This window comes from Brassica napus, chromosome A2 (assembly GCF_020379485.1).
Source record: "Brassica napus cultivar Da-Ae chromosome A2, Da-Ae, whole genome shotgun sequence".
In the NCBI taxonomy this organism is placed as follows: domain Eukaryota; kingdom Viridiplantae; phylum Streptophyta; class Magnoliopsida; order Brassicales; family Brassicaceae; genus Brassica; species Brassica napus.
In genome coordinates, this window is record NC_063435.1 from 11,653,565 (window position 1) to 11,672,523 (window position 18,959).

The 18,959-nt window shown below is 33.0% G+C and overlaps 3 protein-coding genes and 1 pseudogene across 3 annotated transcripts; 1 reads left to right on the plus strand and 3 right to left on the minus strand.

The window, feature by feature from the left end:
• Positions 1 to 1,070: 1,070 nt before the first annotated feature.
• On the minus strand, positions 1,071 to 2,607 carry LOC106399564 (inorganic pyrophosphatase 1). Its single transcript, XM_013840039.3, has 4 exons — positions 2,349 to 2,607; positions 2,087 to 2,208; positions 1,732 to 1,939; positions 1,071 to 1,624 (listed from the first exon to the last, which is right to left on the minus strand). Exons 1-4 carry the CDS (start codon positions 2,505 to 2,507, stop codon positions 1,235 to 1,237), a joined length of 879 nt encoding a protein of 292 aa, XP_013695493.1. The 5' UTR covers positions 2,508 to 2,607; the 3' UTR covers positions 1,071 to 1,234.
• Positions 2,608 to 13,293: 10,686 nt separating this feature from the next.
• On the plus strand, positions 13,294 to 15,223 carry LOC106399546 (ESCRT-related protein CHMP1B). Its single transcript, XM_013840021.3, has 2 exons — positions 13,294 to 13,922; positions 14,687 to 15,223. The coding sequence occupies exons 1-2, from the start codon at positions 13,598 to 13,600 to the stop codon at positions 14,971 to 14,973; spliced, it is 612 nt and encodes a 203-aa protein (XP_013695475.1). The 5' UTR covers positions 13,294 to 13,597; the 3' UTR covers positions 14,974 to 15,223.
• Positions 15,143 to 15,867, minus strand: LOC106399556 (jacalin-related lectin 19). The gene is made up of 2 exons (XM_048757430.1): positions 15,621 to 15,867; positions 15,143 to 15,542 (listed from the first exon to the last, which is right to left on the minus strand). Exons 1-2 carry the CDS (start codon positions 15,840 to 15,842, stop codon positions 15,234 to 15,236), a joined length of 531 nt encoding a protein of 176 aa, XP_048613387.1. The 5' UTR covers positions 15,843 to 15,867; the 3' UTR covers positions 15,143 to 15,233.
• A 162-nt stretch (positions 15,868 to 16,029) lies between these two features.
• On the minus strand, positions 16,030 to 18,685 carry LOC106423601 (annotated as a pseudogene).
• Positions 18,686 to 18,959: the final 274 nt, after the last annotated feature.

An 18,959-nucleotide genomic window follows, 5' to 3' on the forward strand; every position in this document is an offset into this window, starting at 1 on the left:
CCCGCGTCGCGGGCAAATCACCTAGTTGTCGTTAAACCATAAAGATTTGTATTCCTTTTATTTTTAATATTTGATATTTTAGGAAATTTTTGTTAATTAAATGGTGTTTTAATTTTTAATTTGAAATTTATTAAAATTTTATGTTATATGACTAACAGTATTATGCAGTCTATTTTATTAGTTAGATGTATAGTTGATGACCTTTTTTAAAAAAATGTTTTTTTAATGTATATATTATGTCTTGAAATGTTATCTATTGCAAATGGGGGAAGTATATTGATGTTGGCATTTGTGAAAAGATCTCTCGAAACAATTGAGAAAAAGAAAAGACGTAACATTAGTTATGATCCCTGTTCAGAACTATAATAGGCGTTAGTCGGACGGAAATTCTGGGCCAAGCGAATTACCGAAATCTAGAAGTATTCGGAGATGACGTGGAGCCTAATTTTAAATATAATTTAATATATTTATAATATATTTAGCTAATTTTAATATGATGACACAAGTTCTTAGACATAATTATATAACTTTTTATATATAATTTTTAACAGTCTCTTTTTGATTCGATGTGTTTGGAAAGAAAAAATCCCTAAATATAGTATGCATATGTGTTTGTTTTGGGTTTGATAGTTAATTGTAATTATTTAGTAATAAATAATTACACAAAATCTGTTAATAATGAGTAAAAAATAATTAACCGTGTTTCAATTTTACACGGACGAAAACAAAAAAACTTAGGTGGTCAACGCAAAAATTATACAGAAATTAAATGTCAACGCAGAAATTAGACGGTTTTATGCGCGTATCAAGGCGAATCAATGTCTGACTACACCGATTTGGGTATATTTGCAGCCGCGTTTCGAGCAGGGGTTATGGCACATCGTGAAGAATATTCGTATCAAAAGGATTTGAAGTACAATTCTGTATTTGGAACTTGGGACCGCATGGCTCACGTGGAGTCTATACATTTGGAATCTCAAGAAAAAAAAATTGTATGATAAAAATCATCATAATGTACTATTTTTAGGACAAGACAAAAATACATTTGATAAATTTATGACAAAACAGCAAAAACCAAGGCGAAATTCATTCCATAGTTATTCGTTTTCTTCGAAATACTTGTTAAAAACAAAATCACAATCATACAACTTCATCGTCATATATATTGTTTATAATTATAAAGTCACCACATATAATATTCTTCTTCATCAGTTATATCAAACCACCTAATTAATTAACCAGACTGAGAAACTCGAAGAGCACGGGGCATTATTGGCTCATGATGAACATTAATCCCGACAGAGATGGTCTGCATCTTGCAGTTATTCTCCGCACTAGTCAACATCTTCTTCTCGTTCTCTTCCTCCAATAGAATCTCCTCGATGGTTCCCAGCAATATCCTCTCCAAGCTTTCACCATCAGTCCATTCTCTGATCGCTGCTTTAACCAGCATAGGATTTTGACTAATCAGATCCCAAATCGGGAAATTCTTACGGGGCATCGCGTAATCTTCAGCTTTTAGCTTTAAACTTGGACAGTAATCACCAGCTCCATCTCCTAAATAGACCATCTTCTTCTTCCCTTCTTTAGCTAGAGATTCTTGAATCCTCTCAATGATCAAGCCCTAAATAAATGTAAAAACATAATGATTAAGACTATGGTTTAATATTTAGAAACGACCTATGTGGTCAACATCTGACCAAAACAAAATAAAATAAATGTTAAAAGTACCTTGCACATGTTAGGAGGGCACGTGCGATGAGAGCAACCATGGGACGAGTTGGTGAAATCATGGTAAGGAGAAATTCTCAACGTGTCATGCTCATCGACGAACCCTGGGTTCGAGTTGATCTCAGAGAAGTATTCACTAATCCCGAGATGCTCAACGAGGGTTTCGATGAAGAACATGTTGGCGTCGCTCACTATCCTAAGCTCACACCTGGAAACCGGACCGTGAATATCGGATTAGAAACGGTGGGTTTTGTCTAACATTAGACATATTAATGCTTAGAAAAAATAATAATTTGAATAAAATGATTATTTATCACAAAAAAAAGAGAGTATAAAAATGTGAATTATGAATTACCCTAAAGCATGTGCAGATTTGATGGCAGGGACGACTCGTGGGTGGATAGGGATTGTTTTGAGAACTTCTTTGATCTCTTCAATGGTTTTGCCTTGATCATGAATATCCTTCATCATACGGTCCTGTTAAACAACAACAAAAAACATTAAGGTTCCATGCAAAATTCAAGATTCATATGAACAAAACCGCAAAATCACAAAAATTAAATAGTTTTTTTTTAATAAATTAAAACAAAAGCAGAGAAGAGAAAACAAGAGCAAACCATGAGTGAGTTCCAAGGCATGGTAGGGAGGAGTTGATTGAACAAATCAGTGAAGCCAAGTCCATCGACCACCCAATTGTCGCTATCAACGTCGATGATTGTCTTGTCGAAGTCGAACACAACGACAATGTTGTTCTTGTTATTGCTATTGTAAGCCATGTCTCACGAATATTTCTCGAGATAATCTGAGTTTTAGATTTGATTGGATGTTTTGAGTTCGTTGGTTTGTGGATGGAGGAGAAGAGAAATGTGGTTTGGTATTTATACAAAACAATGAAGGATTTTCTAGGAGATGCCATTGGAATATTACCTCAAGGGTGAAAATAAAAGGAGGAAGAACACAAAATTAGAATCTTATTTTCTTTTTGTTTGTGAACCGTTGGATTGGATGACGTTTATGGTCAAACATGGGTCTTTTAGAGTGATCCAACGGTTATGAGAGCTTTTGTTTTTGATTTTGCCTTTTTAGATGTTTCTGGGTGGGTTTCATAAAGACGAGGAGGTAACGCGGGAATAAGAGAAGAATATTCGATCATCAAATATATATTCTTTTTTTTGGTACAATATATATCCATCATATGAAGGGAAATAAATAACTAAAACTAAAGGTAAGTTGGAATATATGATTTTATAAGATAAAACTTGTAACACATGTTGAAGAAAATATACCGGGCAATTGACAATTTGACACATCATATGATTGTCCAAAATGAAAAAAAGACACATCATATGAAATTCTAGATTATGCAATAACTGTTTTTATGAAACTCTGATAATATTCACAGTTAATTTACTTTTTGTCATCTCATATTTGATTTTATTTTATTTAGCTTAATGATTTTGAAGAGAATAATAATTTATCATTTAAATATATTATAATCTTTTTCTAACTAATCGGCTCATATTTTTAAAGTTTTTTTTTGAGAAACATATTTTAAAACGTTAAAGAAAAAGATAACTCTAAAATCAATTCTTATAATTATTTATGTGATGGTGATATGGTTACAAACTGGATATAGCTACAGCCACTAGCAAGAGAGAGGAATTGCGAGGGACAAAGATTAACAAAAAAAGGATAATCATAATTAAGTAATTAAGAAGCCGTATTCGGTTGGCTACAGCGTTTTGTATTCATCTACTTGCATTTTCTTCGTTATCAACAATTATTTTTCTAATTAATCGTACTTTACGAAAACCAGAGGAGCAAACTTTAATAAAATCAGACCGCGGTCCACAATTTAAGACTTGAGTTACATATAGCTGCAATCATTTGACTGAACTTATAAACACAAAAATTGGTTAAGATTGAGAATAAAGCATTTGGAACGTGTTTGAATACTTGATTACGCGTTTTCAGAAATAACCTTTTACCTTTAGGTGTTTTCCAGAAGTAAGAAAGTAAAAACTGCCTAAATATTCCAGAACATATGTCATTAACAAAGATGGCAAAATATCCTACTATATAAAAGGTACTATTTTTGGAGTTTCTAAGGGGTGCCACATGGGTAGAAATATTCTCCACCAATCAATATGCCATGTCACTACGGGCTGGGTTTCAAACCAATTTGAAGTTCCGGCCCAACCTTGCTCCATTCCAGCCCAATCTTATACATGTGGAGAATATTTTTAAAAACTAAAATACCAACGGACTGGTCCAACCCTGAACTAAAAAAAAGGTTTCCAATTATCTAAATATCTAGAAAACACTCAGCCTCCCCCTGATCACCAAAATAGGTTGCTTATGTTCATTTGAATGAAGACCTCCATTACGCTCCTTCCATACGAAATAGATAACTGCTTGAAAGATGAACTTGTGTAGTGTTTTGGCGGTTAAGAGAAAGTAAAATGAGAAGAAATTATTCAATAGAAATTGCATAGATTTTTTTGAATAGCTGATAAAATATTATTGAGTATATTATTTTATATCAAGTAAAATATATTGAAACCCTTCCTTTTGTGCTAAACACATCTTAAATGGGATAATATAATTATCAATGAACAAAAAATTTGAAATGTGTTATTTTACATTTTTGGGAACATCATTTTTTCACGTAGACATCCTCTATATATTAAAAGAGAAACATTACAACCTTTGAACCATGACACATGTCATCACGAAAATTAAGCTTAGAAAAATAATTTAGTTCATCTAAACATATATTATACTGTTCATTAACCCTAATCATATAATTAATTATTAATATAAAAATAGTCTTCATTGTTTTCTTAAATAGAACATACGGAATTATAATATATATGATAATTAATGATTTTAAATAATAAAGATTTGATAATATTTTGTCTTATGTGGCACCCATAGAATTACTTCATTTCTAGGAAGGTTGACAAGACCTTTTATTTGCAACACTCTGAATGTGGTAAATATATGAGATATACTTTAAAAAACATGCAAAAAAAAAAATCTAATGTTTCAGTTGTTAACTTCTCAAATAAATAAAGTTAATATCTATAATTCTCTTATATTTGTATCTATAATCGGTTTATATAACTATTTATGTATTTCTAAATTGTATTGTTTTCCATCAAATTATAATAGTTTTTTAAATAGGCAAATAAGAATAACACACAGAATATCAAATTACCTTTTAATTTAATAAAGTGAAACAATTCATTTTAGAATTTTTTTGTATCTTAAAAGAAAATTCATATGTTCTAAATTTATATTATATGTCAATTTTAAAGTAAAAGGGTAATTTTAAACTACAATTTAAAATGTACATTGTAAATGACTCGAGTAATCATTATATTAAACATACTCATTTTTATTTATAAAATCTTACGCTTCTAATACACCGAATAAGAAAATATAGCTACATATTTTAGTTCAAAATAAGCTTTGTTAAAATTAAATCGATATCAAATAGTAACTCCTTAGAAAGTTAACATCAACCAAGTAAAAACAACTATTATAGAAACAAATCAGAATCACATATATCCATTACCTTCATAAAGCAATATCAAGTTTTTAAATTTTAATCATTCTTTTGAATATGTGATTAGCTGATATAACCTTTTAATCGTTATGTATCCTCATTATTTTAAAAATAGTTACTACATATAAAAATATACCGTAGTATACAGCTAAAAACTATTAAACGAAAAAAACAGTAAGATAACTGATTAGTTTCATAAAAATCTACAAATACCAACCAAAAAACTAAGTTCTACTAACTCAATGAATTCTACCAAAGATTACATGTTATGGAAACCAATTTAAAAAAATCACTAATAGAAATACAAATATGCTACCAAAAGAAATATAATAGTTAAGAATACTAATCATTCTGTTCAAAAAAATTAAGTTAGTTAAAATTCATATGACAACTTCTTTTATCTACACATTACTAAAATATTAAACATTATATATATAATCAGTATTTATAGAAATATTTCAAATCAATATGGTCTATCATTAACAACTCTCAATTAGAAAATATTAATATTTTTAAAAAAGTTAAAGCGCATAATAAAAATAAACTAAAACAATAAAACGATAAAAATCACTATGGCTACACTAAATGACAAATATGACATACAAATATACACTTAAACTTTATATTATTTTAATATATATAAATGAACAACTTTGAATCAAATAATGGAACAGTACATTTGTTATACTTTTAAAATATACTATTACTAATATGATGTTTTTAGAAAACATAATATATGAAAACAACGTAACAATTTTTAAAGATTGTTGTAAATAGAAACTAATAACAAAGAAAAGTAGAAAACTAAAAAAAATCTTAATTAAAACATCACTCTTTCGTAACTTTTTCTTTTCATTTATCAACTTAAAAATAATTTTAATATTAAATTATAATAGTTTCGACCTCTAATCAATTGAAACACCAAAATTTTAAAATATAATCTATATTTCCAAAACAAATATTGAAACATTATCCGCGCTATATTTCCAAAACAAATATTGAAACATTATCCGCGCGTAGCGCGGACCAGAACCTAGTATATTTAAAATCAAATCGGTGTGTCAATTTGCAGGAAAAATAGTGATCAAACAAATATATAAAGGGAGTTGGATCCGTGACTGTGTGACACTACTACAGTCATGAGTCATGACAAACGCAGAAGCTGCCACCAAATAAGATCTCTTAGAAACACGTTGCCTTGTAATAGCAATGTGTGATTCACAAGACCCGTCCGCGTTTGGAACTTAACCAACACACCATTCGCATCAACACAGATCGTATAAAAAGTAAACTAACACGATTTTATATTCTTTAAGAGAAATTAATATGATTATTCATTTTTCCCATACAATTCTCTTTGTATTTCGCATATTCATGCTATTTTATCAAATCATGTGGTATATATTATAATTTTTTTTTTTGCTAAAATGTGAATTTCATATATAATATGAGAAGAGTTTGTAATGATACAAAAGTTTTAAATCAAAGTTAAGTCAGCCTTAGCAAAAAATAAACAAGACTAAGCTATCATCCAATGAGCTCCAAAAATTCACTCATAGCGTATCCAAAACTGTATCAAAGGTTGAAATTTATGAAATTATAATGTTTACATCCAAAGCTGCATCAAAGGTATATATTATAATGTTATGACGACATGACTAAATTGCTTACAATTTTCCTTAATAATTTTTTCAAATCTGTTACATATGAACAGAATAGTATCCCTTTTTTCTTCTCAAAACCGCATGTGTCACCAGTGGCAACGTTACTAAACGCATTTTGAGAAAAAAGAAGAGAATAACATATGCTTATTCACCTAATTTGATAAAAGCTAAAGGTGTTTTAGCATGAATACTCAATAAGATATATAGATGCAAAAAGAGTATATTCTATACTCTGTTTGGCTTGATATTCGGGAAGTATGCCTTGCGATGATTTCCACATTGTGTTTCTTTTGCATGAGTTCACATGAGAACAGTATCTTCAAATACACACTTATTCCGTAAACTAACAGCACTAATGTCATTCAGGAATCAGCATCAATACAAGCTCGTGAAATCCCGTACGTTCATGAGAATAATATGAAAAATCTGAAGTTTGATAGATGTTCTCATTTTAATGCGATTAGCATCATGTGCGGTGGTTCGTATGAATAAAGCGGTCCCGGCAGATTTGTGAATTTTAAACTTCAACGAAATCTATATATTAAAAGACTATAATGTTAATTTAACAGCTATTTGTTGTCCAGTAATCAAACCGTTAAAGTATGAATAAGATTCGTCCTTTTCTGTTTGTGTGACATGTCATGCGTGTCCCATTAAAAACCTGAATCCCACTTACAAAGCTGCTAAAGTTCCCAAGTATCGTGCAAGGTCTAATTGTAATAGTAGTGATTTAATATATAATAGTTACATTTTACATACACGGCATTCGAGGTGTGTGGGCTGTGGAGAACTTTGAGTGTCTAGATGAAAGACAGAGGTTGTGACTGTATGTCACTTCTAGAGTAAATAATAAAAGTGAAAAACCTGTTACTCTCATTTATTCTGAAATTTCTCCAATCATGTAAAAATACATATCCACCTATTTTCTCTAGTCTATATTATTAAAATTCAAGTACAAAACTGAAGTGTTTGAAGACTTGAATAGGATTATTAAAAAAATTTAAAGTGTTTAAAAGCATGGATTGTAGTCTTTAAAAAAAAATTGTTTAGAAACAAAGATAGTAGTATTAAGAAAAAAGTAATGGACTTATATTATTAAGAAAAACTGAAAGTCCATCATATTATAATAAACTATCTATCTCGGTCAGTTTTAAAATATACGAAAAATGGATCAATCTAATTACCTAAAACTTTTTTTTTTCTAAACTAACCATAAAACAAAATTTAAACTTTATACACATATTTCAAATCAAAATAATAATTTAAAGTTGATTTATATCAAAAATTGATTAAAAATAATACATATATTCAAAAAAGGATTTTTACTAAACTATTTTTCAATAACCATTATAAAAAATGTTGTCAATATATATAAGAAAAATACAATACAAAGCCCAATTTGAAATACCAACTCAAATTATGGTTTTTATATCTCATATTAAGTTTTAAAAATATAATATATATAATTATTTATATGATGGTACGTATAAAATACTATTAATTATATGATTACTTATATGATGGTACATATAAAATACGGTTAATTATATGATGACAATATACGATATATAATAATGACTAAGGATGAGATTTCGGGTACCCATACGGGTTTGGTTCTTATCAGTTTACGTTTCAGGTTTTCGGGGTCAAAGATTTTAGTCCTATTATGATGTTTCTAAATTTTGGTTTAAGTTCAATTCGGATCTTTGCGGGTGTGATTCGCGTTTGGATAACCCATTTAAATTATTTTTAAAGTTTTAAATCATTATCTATTTTAAATTTCTCAAAATCTATAAATAAAATAATATATTACCTATAAATTTGAATAACATATATCAGAATACCTAAGCTTAACATATCAATTGGCTTGATTTAAAATTTTGGATACGAAATCAATAATTATTTTAAGTCTTTTTGGTGATTTGTGTATACTTTAACTATTTTAGATATTTGCTTTTGACTATCTATATATATTTTCAAATATTTAAACCAATTTAAAAGTATCATTCTTGATGTTTTATATACATTAAATCTAAAAATAATTAATATATATATAAGTATATAAATATATTTTTAGATAAATTCGGGTACCCGAATACTTCGGTTCAGATAAGATTCAGTTCTCTAAATAACAAAATTTTAAATAATTCGAATATTTAATCAATTTATGTTCGGGTTTGGTACTATTCCTCGGATTCATTTTGTCAAATCCTAATAATTACATGAAAAACAAATATTAACATATTTTTCAAAATATACATCCGCGCACCTGCGCGGATCAAAGTCTAGTTACTGCTATAAAAGAGTAAAACACACAAGTAAATTTATTCCATCTTAAGCAAGAGTAAATATGTTTACTCTACTTTACTCTCTCTCCCATTTTCATTTTTCCACTTATTTCCCTCTCATTTACTCCATTTTTTCCAATCACACTCATATACCGACGAGACAAAACGCTAAGCCGTTGATATTTTGTTATTGGTCCCGCTGCTAAACGCTAAAGTTCATACTCCCTTCGCTTTTTTACTGTTTAAAGTTTTTTTTTACTGTTTAAATTTTTCTCACACACACATATTTAAAATTAGGTAACAAGTTCAATTTCTTTCGTTTTTAATGTCTTTGTACTAGAATAAGTAGACTGCTATTTTATATGATACACTAATCAAAAAGTTTAAAGAACAGAAATAAAACTGAAGTGTCTATAGAAAAAATGCAGTAAAAACAAGAAATGACAATATATAGTAAAAAAATATTAAAACGACATTTGACACTGTATAAAACAAAGAGAAAAAGACCAAAATAGCACTAAATCAAGTTTTTGTTCCCAAACTAGCATTCAAGTCCAAAAGTCACAAAAATAACACTTAAGGGGTAGGGTTTAGGGTTTAGAATTTAGGGTTTAGGGTTTAGAGTTTAGGTTTTAGGGTTTAGAGTTGAGAAGTGAGGTTTTGGAGATAAGATTTCAAATTTTGAAAAATAAAAAAAAATTTAATTTTTTCAAAAGATAAAATACTATTTTGGTCATTTTAGTTTTTGAGTGCTATTTTTGTGATATAAACTTAGAAATGTGCTATTTTGGAGATTTGCCCTAAAACAAATGGAATAAATATTTTTAATATATAAAGAATGTTGTCATATGCTTTATTAATTGGTCGTGAATGAATGTAGAGGCCACGACGTTGTCTTTGATACATAACACGACGATAATTCAATCGATCGTTCATGTTATTGCAAGCCTTCTTTTTCTTATGTTTTTTTAGATTTATTTATGGAAGTTCACCAACCAATATGATTTTATTATTTCGTATTCGATATTTTGTTTAAAAAAATAAACAAAATATTGTTAAGTTATATTATATGTTTAAAATAAAAAGATAAAAAAATAAATAAAAAATAGTAGTAGTTACAAAAAAATATTTTTAATGTCGTTAGCAAAATACTAAACCTTAAATTCATGAGTGTTTTAGTGTTTAGTATTTTTTGATTTAGAATTTAAGTTTTATCTAAGAGTTTAGGGTTTATCTAACGATTTAGGGTTTAGAGATTATGATTTAGGGTATAGGGATTAACGATTTAGGGTTTAGAGATTAACGATTTAGGGTTTTTCTTGTAACTACTACTATTTTTTATTTATTTTTTACTTTTTTATTTTAAAAACATAATATAACTTGATAATATATTTTTTTTCTAAAAGATATCGAATATGAATAACAAAATATTATTGGTTGGTGAACATAGGGATTAACCCAAAAATAACTCTTTTTAAAAACCTTTTTTGCTTTAAATAGAATTTTCTTCTCATTATTTTTGTTCTTCTAATAAAATCTGACATAACCAACAATTGTGGAATAAACAAGAGTCCCAAACCAAAAAAAAAATCAAAACCAATTGAACTGAAAGACAAAAACTAAACTAAACTGATAATCTCTCTTTTCAACAACGGATTTCTAAACAATCCTGTGGATATTAGTTCTTTCATAATAACGGGCTCTTATAATTTATAAGAAAGTTTCGAGTTTTGAACGACCAATATTTGTAACCACAATTTTTTTTATATGTTTATCAGTTTATATAGTTACTACAAATTTAGGAAATAATGACGTTTCCTATACAAATTCAAACCTTCAGTACACTTAATTTCTGTGGCCATTTTGAATTTTGCTGGCAATTATACAAATCAAATCATGTGATATTTTGAGACTTGTCCTGGCTATATATATATATATGTGTGTGTTTTTTTCTAACTTCCCATATTCTAGAGATGTAATGAAAATAAAAATATTGATTCTTCATCATAAGACTTTCTTGATAGCATATTAGCAGCTTGATTCTTCTATCTTTGACATTTTGTATATTGTAGAGGAAGCATATACGTGTTTAATATATAGCGTCATAAATAAAACCGTTGAAACTGCAATCAGGGGCATAAACACATTTGGTAATTTGATAGTCTGATTAGGTGAGGAAAATAACTGTAAACCTTACCATTCGAAAAAAGAATTTTCCACTAATCCAAAAGGAGAAATTGACAAATCATCTTTAAATGAAAAGAAAAAACCATATCTTTGACCCAAAAGAGAAAATTATTGTTCTAAAATTCCATCTTTTACAAGACTTTTGATCATAAATGAGAAAAGTTTACTAATTAATAATACGACCTTGTAACCATTCATCGAGTACACAAACTGTTATACACACAGTATAAGAAACATAAACATTGAAAATGTTAGGAGACCCATGATTATAATTAACTTATATCACAAAGGACGCGACAAAAGATCTAACTGTCACGCACACACACTCAAAAAGCCTTTTGGTATTCTTTGAATCTATTTTCTTCACGTCAAGATTGCTCCGAGTCTTGTTGTTGTTTTCAGTACATGTCTTGTAGTAGTGTCACATTCTTCACACATGCTCTTCAGGGACAAGATGTGAGAGTCCGAATTTCAGAAGCAAAAGTACATATGTTCCATGATGAGAATTGCAGCTAGGTCTAGTTCGATCTTCCATTTTCCTTCTTGATCGTATAGGCATACCAAGAGCTTTGAGTTTATGCATTATACACGCCACTACTAGAAGTTGAACACAAGAAAGAGTGTTTCAAACAAAAAGAAAAAAGAAAAAAGAACACAAGAAAGAAATCACTGAGTGAAGCGAGATAAAACAACGGTACATGATCCCTTTCCTAGTATCATATAAAGCTTATTTTTCGTGCTATCCATGTCACTTGCCATACGTTTGACGAAGCTCCAATTGTTTCCAGTGTGACCAATAGCTTTAAAGCAATTGTTTTTATAATTTCCATTATATTGCTCTGTACACGACATATATTCATGTTTGCAAGAAACAAAAATCGAAAAAGGTAAGGATGAAAATGAAAATGACAAAGTGTTAACTGTTACCACTGCAGGAAGGTTAAAAGGAAGAGCGAAGGCAGAAGCAAACATCATGATCATTCCAAACTAGTTAAGCCACTATACCTGAATCAGGAAACCTTAACTGAAATCAACCCAAAAAAATCTGGTTCTTCCCGGTTGGGATATGTACATTTTTTTCATGTTCGATAATATTCATTTAGACCTCTGAGTATCTTCGGTTTGGGTTTGGTTCCTACTGAGATTCGATAGGATACCGATAACTCAAAATTTATATATATATATATATATATATTAGCTATTTTGGGATAATTCAAATATATTTGTAGCATTTTGGATATTTTTAAGTTGTGAGATTTTGATATTATTTTGGATTTCAGATGTACAAATATTTTTTTATTTTTTTCTCGGATATTCAGAGATATTTTCGAGTCTTTAAGTATATATTTGGGTATTAGAATACATTCAAGTACTTCACATATTGAAAGTCTTGAACTAAACATATCAAAATATTTTGGGGGTATTATACGAATGTTATTCAAAACTCGACCCAAACTAAAATCGATATAAACCAACCAGAAACCGAATTGAAACACTGGCACACCTTATTTTGTTAAACTATAAATATCATATAAATGATGAAAAGTTTTTACAGAGTAGAAACCTAGTTTCTGAACCATCCCGGCAAAAAGAAATAAAAGCAATATGAAGCAAAGTAACGAGGTTATCTTAGCCACAAAGGCATGAGAGACTTGAAGCCTTTCCTGGATCTTCTCGCCGAGATAATGTTACGAAACATAATAGATTCAAAACTCCTCTATCCGAAAGATCCATATCCAACAAAAACAACCCGAACCAACCGAATGACTCAAACGGCCAAACCTGTTCCAAACTGCAAGGCCAGCTTAATACAATTTACGTTTCAGTTTTTTTCTTAGCTGAGGGGAGGCATATGCAATTGCAAGCTACATCATGAGGATCAAATGTTAAACCGGGAACTACCAACAATCACTAGATTGAACCAGCCAAGTCCGATCTGAAATAGGAAAACCAAAGTTGACTCCAACATTATAATTGACTTTTTTCAGGGACCCACTTTAATATTAGATTCCTTCTTCTTCTTCTTCTTCATCGTCATCATATCTCTTCTTCTACGAAACAACAATCGTAAAACAAACGCGTCGTGATCTTTTCCCCCAAATTCAAATAAAACCCTAATCCTCAGTTTTGGGAATTCGATCTGAATCGATTTCAACATGGGCAACACAGACAAGCTGATGAATCAGATATTCGATCTCAAATTCACGTCGAAGTCTCTGCAGAGGCAGTCAAGGAAGTGCGAGAAGGAAGAGAAGGCGGAGAAACTCAAGGTGAAGAAGGCGATCGAGAAGGGGAACATGGATGGTGCTCGGATCTACGCCGAGAACGCCATTCGCAAACGCAGCGAGCAGATGAACTACCTCCGCCTCGCTTCTCGCCTCGACGCCGTTGTTGCCCGCTTAGACACTCAGGCCAAGATGGCCACTATCACCAAATCCATGACTAACATCGTCAAGTCCCTCGAGTCTTCCCTCGCCACAGGTATATTCATTCCATCGTTCTATAGGAGCTTTTGTATGCTGATGTAGTTCTAATCGTTAATTTGGAGTTTATGCTTATTGGGTAGAGAGAAAGGTTTTGTTTTTATGGAAACACATAAGAAAGGTGCATCCTTTAGTCTCTGTTGCATACTTCTTCTTATAAGAGGAAGCTTTGTGCTGTATACAACTTTGTGTTCTTATCATTTAATGATCGGTTTTGAGTATTGGCTCTATGCCTGTTGATGTGCTGCTAATCATTGATCAGGGTATAGTTTATGCGTGTTTGTTAAGTTTTAGACTTTAGTTCATTTTAGGGTAATGTGGACTTTGCAGCATTCCTATTGGCTAGAGAGAGGTTTTGTTTTTATGGAAGCACACAAGAAAGGTTCATCCTTTAGTCTTAATTGCATACTTCTTCTCATAAGAGGAAGCTATCATGAACGGAATAGCAAGTAGATTTCATTGAGTTGTGTACAAGTTCTTGTCATTTAATGATCGGTTTTGAGTATTGATTCTCTGCCTGTTGATGTGCTGCTAATCTTTGATTAGGGTTTAGTTTATGCGTATTCGTCAAGGTTTAGTTATGACATCCTAGGCTAATGTTGAGCTGCATGATTCTATTTGGGTAGAGAGAAAGGTTTTGTTTTTATGGAAAGGTGCATACTTTAGTCTCGGTTGCATACTTCTTCTCATAAGAGGACACTAGCATGAAAGGTAGATGTCAGAACTTTGGGTTCTTATCTGTTTTATTGTTTCTATTACCAGGCAATCTACAGAAGATGTCAGAGACGATGGATTCATTTGAGAAGCAGTTTGTGAATATGGAGGTCCAAGCTGAGTTCATGGAGAACGCCATGGCTGGTTCTACATCCTTGTCCACTCCAGAAGGCGACGTCAACAACCTGATGCAGCAGGTAGCAGATGATTACGGTCTTGAAGTCTCTGTTGGACTGCCTCAGGCTGCTGGCCATGCCATTCCTACTGCAACAGAGGAGAAAGTTGATGAGGATGATTTGTCCAGGAGGCTTGCAGAGCTCAAGGCCAGAGGTTGAACCATGCTTGGACTATCTGCCACTTAGGACGAGTTCCTTATCGAAATATTACAGCTATTATCTGCGAACATTGACGCATTTGTGTATATTGCTCACTTTGAGACATGCTTTGTTTACTAACTTTATATAAAACCTTCGTGTGTGCTTTGTTTTTATCATTTCAATGATATGAGTTTGTGCAACAAAAAAGTAACATCCTTATTCGCAGAGTTCAGTGTTACATCTATACATAAATATTCTATTCTATGTAGAAGGCCTTGTCATGCAACCATTCTTGTGAACCAGTGAATCTTCTTTCGAAGCTTATGGATCACCTTGGTTGATTTAGGGCGTGAGAGATGGAAGCCGATGGAATCAAGGTACCAGCCGCTTCTACCGTTCATGCCAACAATGCGACCTCCGTTTACTGAGAAACTGAAAGGTGTTCCTTGTTCAACTCCGTAAGGTCCATACACCTGTTTATTGCTCTTGAAGGTCATTGATCTGATCACAGGAGTACCACTGTGCACTACTGGACAGTAGTAACCACTCACGCCGATCAGATACTCTTCTGGGTATTGCAGCTTTATCTGAATATAAATACGGTTCATGTTAAAGAAACCAAAATCTAAGAGATAAATGTACAGAAACTGAGAGAGGAACATTACCTCTGTTGTTTTGTTGCCTCCCTGGCCTCCATGCTTCTCTGATCTCACAGCTTTACCATTCTTATCGTAGACCAGAGAGATGGAGTCAATGCAGTGATCATATACAAGCTTGATTTCACGCACACCATGATAGATCCCGTCGTCCCAAGCGGTTCCTCCATTTCCTCCCCAGGGTCCAACGAACACACTCAGATTCTTATCACCCTGCTGTTGTTGATCCATGTGTCCCAGAGAGTACCTACAGTGTATTGAAAAAGGCATTCGCCTCATGCCTCCGATTAATATGATTGTTTTTAGGGCCCCAAAATTTAAAATAATTTCTAGTATAGTGGTTTAGACTTATTTAAAAAAAAAACATTTCAACGAAAATTAATTAATTCATTTTTTGAATTTATGTATTTTTTTTCTATATGACATAATATAACATATTTACGTTATAAAATTATTCTTTTACAGTATTAGACTTGTGTATTTGATGAAAATAATATATCATATTAGAAAATTATTTTCATTACAGTTGTAAATAAATTTATTTTTAAAACTTGCCTTAAGCCCCTAAAACTCTTCGCACTACATTGTGTCCGTCCTGTTCAATTGACAGCTTACTTTTACAAACTTCTTCTTTGCTACAGCAGAAGCGTTTTGGAATTCAAATAGGTTGCAGATTGATACATAACAAGAGTTGAGTCTTTGGTTTTTGCAACAACACATATAAAGAGGGCAAACGATGAAGACTGGGAAGCTTCACGGAAATATATTGGATTCCAAGACAGCACTATGTGAGGGTGATAGGTTTATGTCTGATTGTGCTATCATCCTTTACCGAAGGAACTGGAACGATTCCAGAAAACTTCAAGAAGAAACATTTAAGGAACATATTCCAAAAGTGTTCATCATAGTGCCAAAAGAAGACGAGAAGAATATTGCCTCTTGTTTTCACGTTACCATGTTTTAAATTTGCTCTAGTATGTTCATTTAAGAGAAACATAACTACTCTGAGCAAGATCCGCTATTGGTCATTACATCTCAGTCCTGCTGACTATTACATCAATCAACGAGAGGAGTCCAATGAAAACAATGAACAAAAGAATATACAAACAGTAGTAGCACCTAATAGAGAGCTAGAGTTGAACATACAGCAAAAGAATCAGCAAAGTAATCCAGAAAATGCCATCAAGCTCATCTGAAAAATTAGTATCTCATTCTCTCTTTCAGCATCTGCAGACCCATGTACCTGAAATTATAGTCATATAGAGAATTGTTTTTACTCTAATTCAAAAAGCATTGGTAACGGTATCAAAGAGTATAAAATTTTTACCTTCCAAGCATCATCAAGGTAGCTTGTGGGTTAGTCCCTGGAGAGATATTGAAGGTTGATCCATCCACGATTCTAAGAGAATCAACACCATTGACTTTGAGATCAGAGTTCACTACTTTCCCAACAACGCAGCCACCATGGTAATGCCAGATAGTGCTCACAGTTCGTCTACAGAAGTCTGCCATCACCAGATCATTAGTTTGGTCCAATGGTAAAGGAACTCCAACGAACCTGAACCTATGGCTCCCAAACCATTCCCTGAACATAAAGTCCTGCATAGCTCGGCTCCTGAGTATTTCACCAATCTTCCTAGTCCCATTAACACATCTCTCCAGATCCTGTGGATCACTGAAGTAGTTGAACCTAACAACTGGGTTTATCCTCACATCCGTTGAAGCCAACCTTAGCGAACCAACAGACACCGGACCAAGGATCTTCTCCATTATAGTTGTCACAGGGACATACAAAGGAGAAGCTGGAGCTCTGATGAAAACAGAATGCAGAGGAGACGCAAACGGGATCACATTGGACGCAGCTTCCAGAAAAGCACCGTCCTCAGTAACACCCACCACTTGTATCAACGAGTTCTCCATCGGAACCGGAGGAACAATGGAGATACCATTCCTCGGGTTATCATACACAAACCCTCCCACATGAGGCTGGTCAATAGCCACAGGGATCCCCCAAGTCGAAAGGTAGCTCCTTGGACCAATCCCACTAAGAAGCATCAACTGCGGACTACCGAGCGAACCAGCTGACAGTATCACCTCTCCTCTGTCCCGTATCATCGCGTGATGGTAACGCCCCAGCTGATCACGGTACACAACTCCAATAGCTGAGACATTAGAACCAGAGTCACTTATCAAAACTCTCTCCACAGTAGCGTAAACAGCAACTCTAATATTGGAGCTTCTTGCGTATCTAAGAAGATCAGCAGAGCTGTGTCTCCTCCCGGAACGATCAAACGTGGACCCTCCGATCTTAGTCCCAACCTTATGCTCCAGCGTGAAGCCGTTAAAGGGATGCACACCAACCTCAAGCAACACGTCTCTAATCGCAGACTGCCACGTCCTAAGCTGAGGTCTAAACACAATAGCTCTCTCCACCCACTCGTAAGACTGATTCACACTCACCAGATCCCAATCAAGACCTGAGTTCTCAAAGAACTATCTATCAGCTCGGCTATAGAACCCAGCGTTGATCGCGCTGCTTCCGCCGAGAACACGGCCTCTCGCGTTGGGAACTCCTTCCTCGGAGACGAAGGACTGAGCGGGAGAGTCGAAGCTGTTGACGTCTGTGAGAGTCGTCAAGAAACCGTCGTGTGTCATCACGTTAGGTCTGGTGTACGGAACGCCGCCGCGTTCGAGGAGAAGGACGCGGAAGGATTGGGAGAGCGTGGCGGCGAGTGGACATCCCGCCGTTCCTCCGCCGACGATTATCTAGTCGTAGTAATCCTCCGACGCGAAATCGGTTGCGTTCGTCACGAATCGCATGAAATTGGAATCTGCAAACGTAAGATGCAAACTATCGATGATCGCTATCTATAAGAATCTAATTACGTCGATGTTCAAGCATAAGCAAAGATTTTCCGGGAAAATTCTGGGGAAACTTACGTCGATTAGTGCGTGGTCTTGCGTTAAAGAGAGGAACTGATCCAAGAAGAAGAAGAAGCACCGCGTAGAGAAGATAATAGTCCATCAGCTTACTCATTTCTTGCTCTTCAGTTCTTCTCAGAGGAGAAAGAAAATTAAAATTTTCCCGGGAAAGAGAGATTTTTTTGTCAGTTACAAGTTATAAAAGAGACTCGTAGTTATGAGTGATTATTGAGTCTTTCTCGGCACACGAACTCTTCGGTGTATCTACAATATAAAATAACACATCGTGGATCAAGTGGAGATCAACGGTTATCAAGAGGAGTAATCATGAACCCAACCGCACTGGATCAACGATTTTAAATGCTTTTAAAACGCAGCCGTTTTGCCTTCTGGTTTAATGACTGCTAATCAAATTCCGGTTTAATC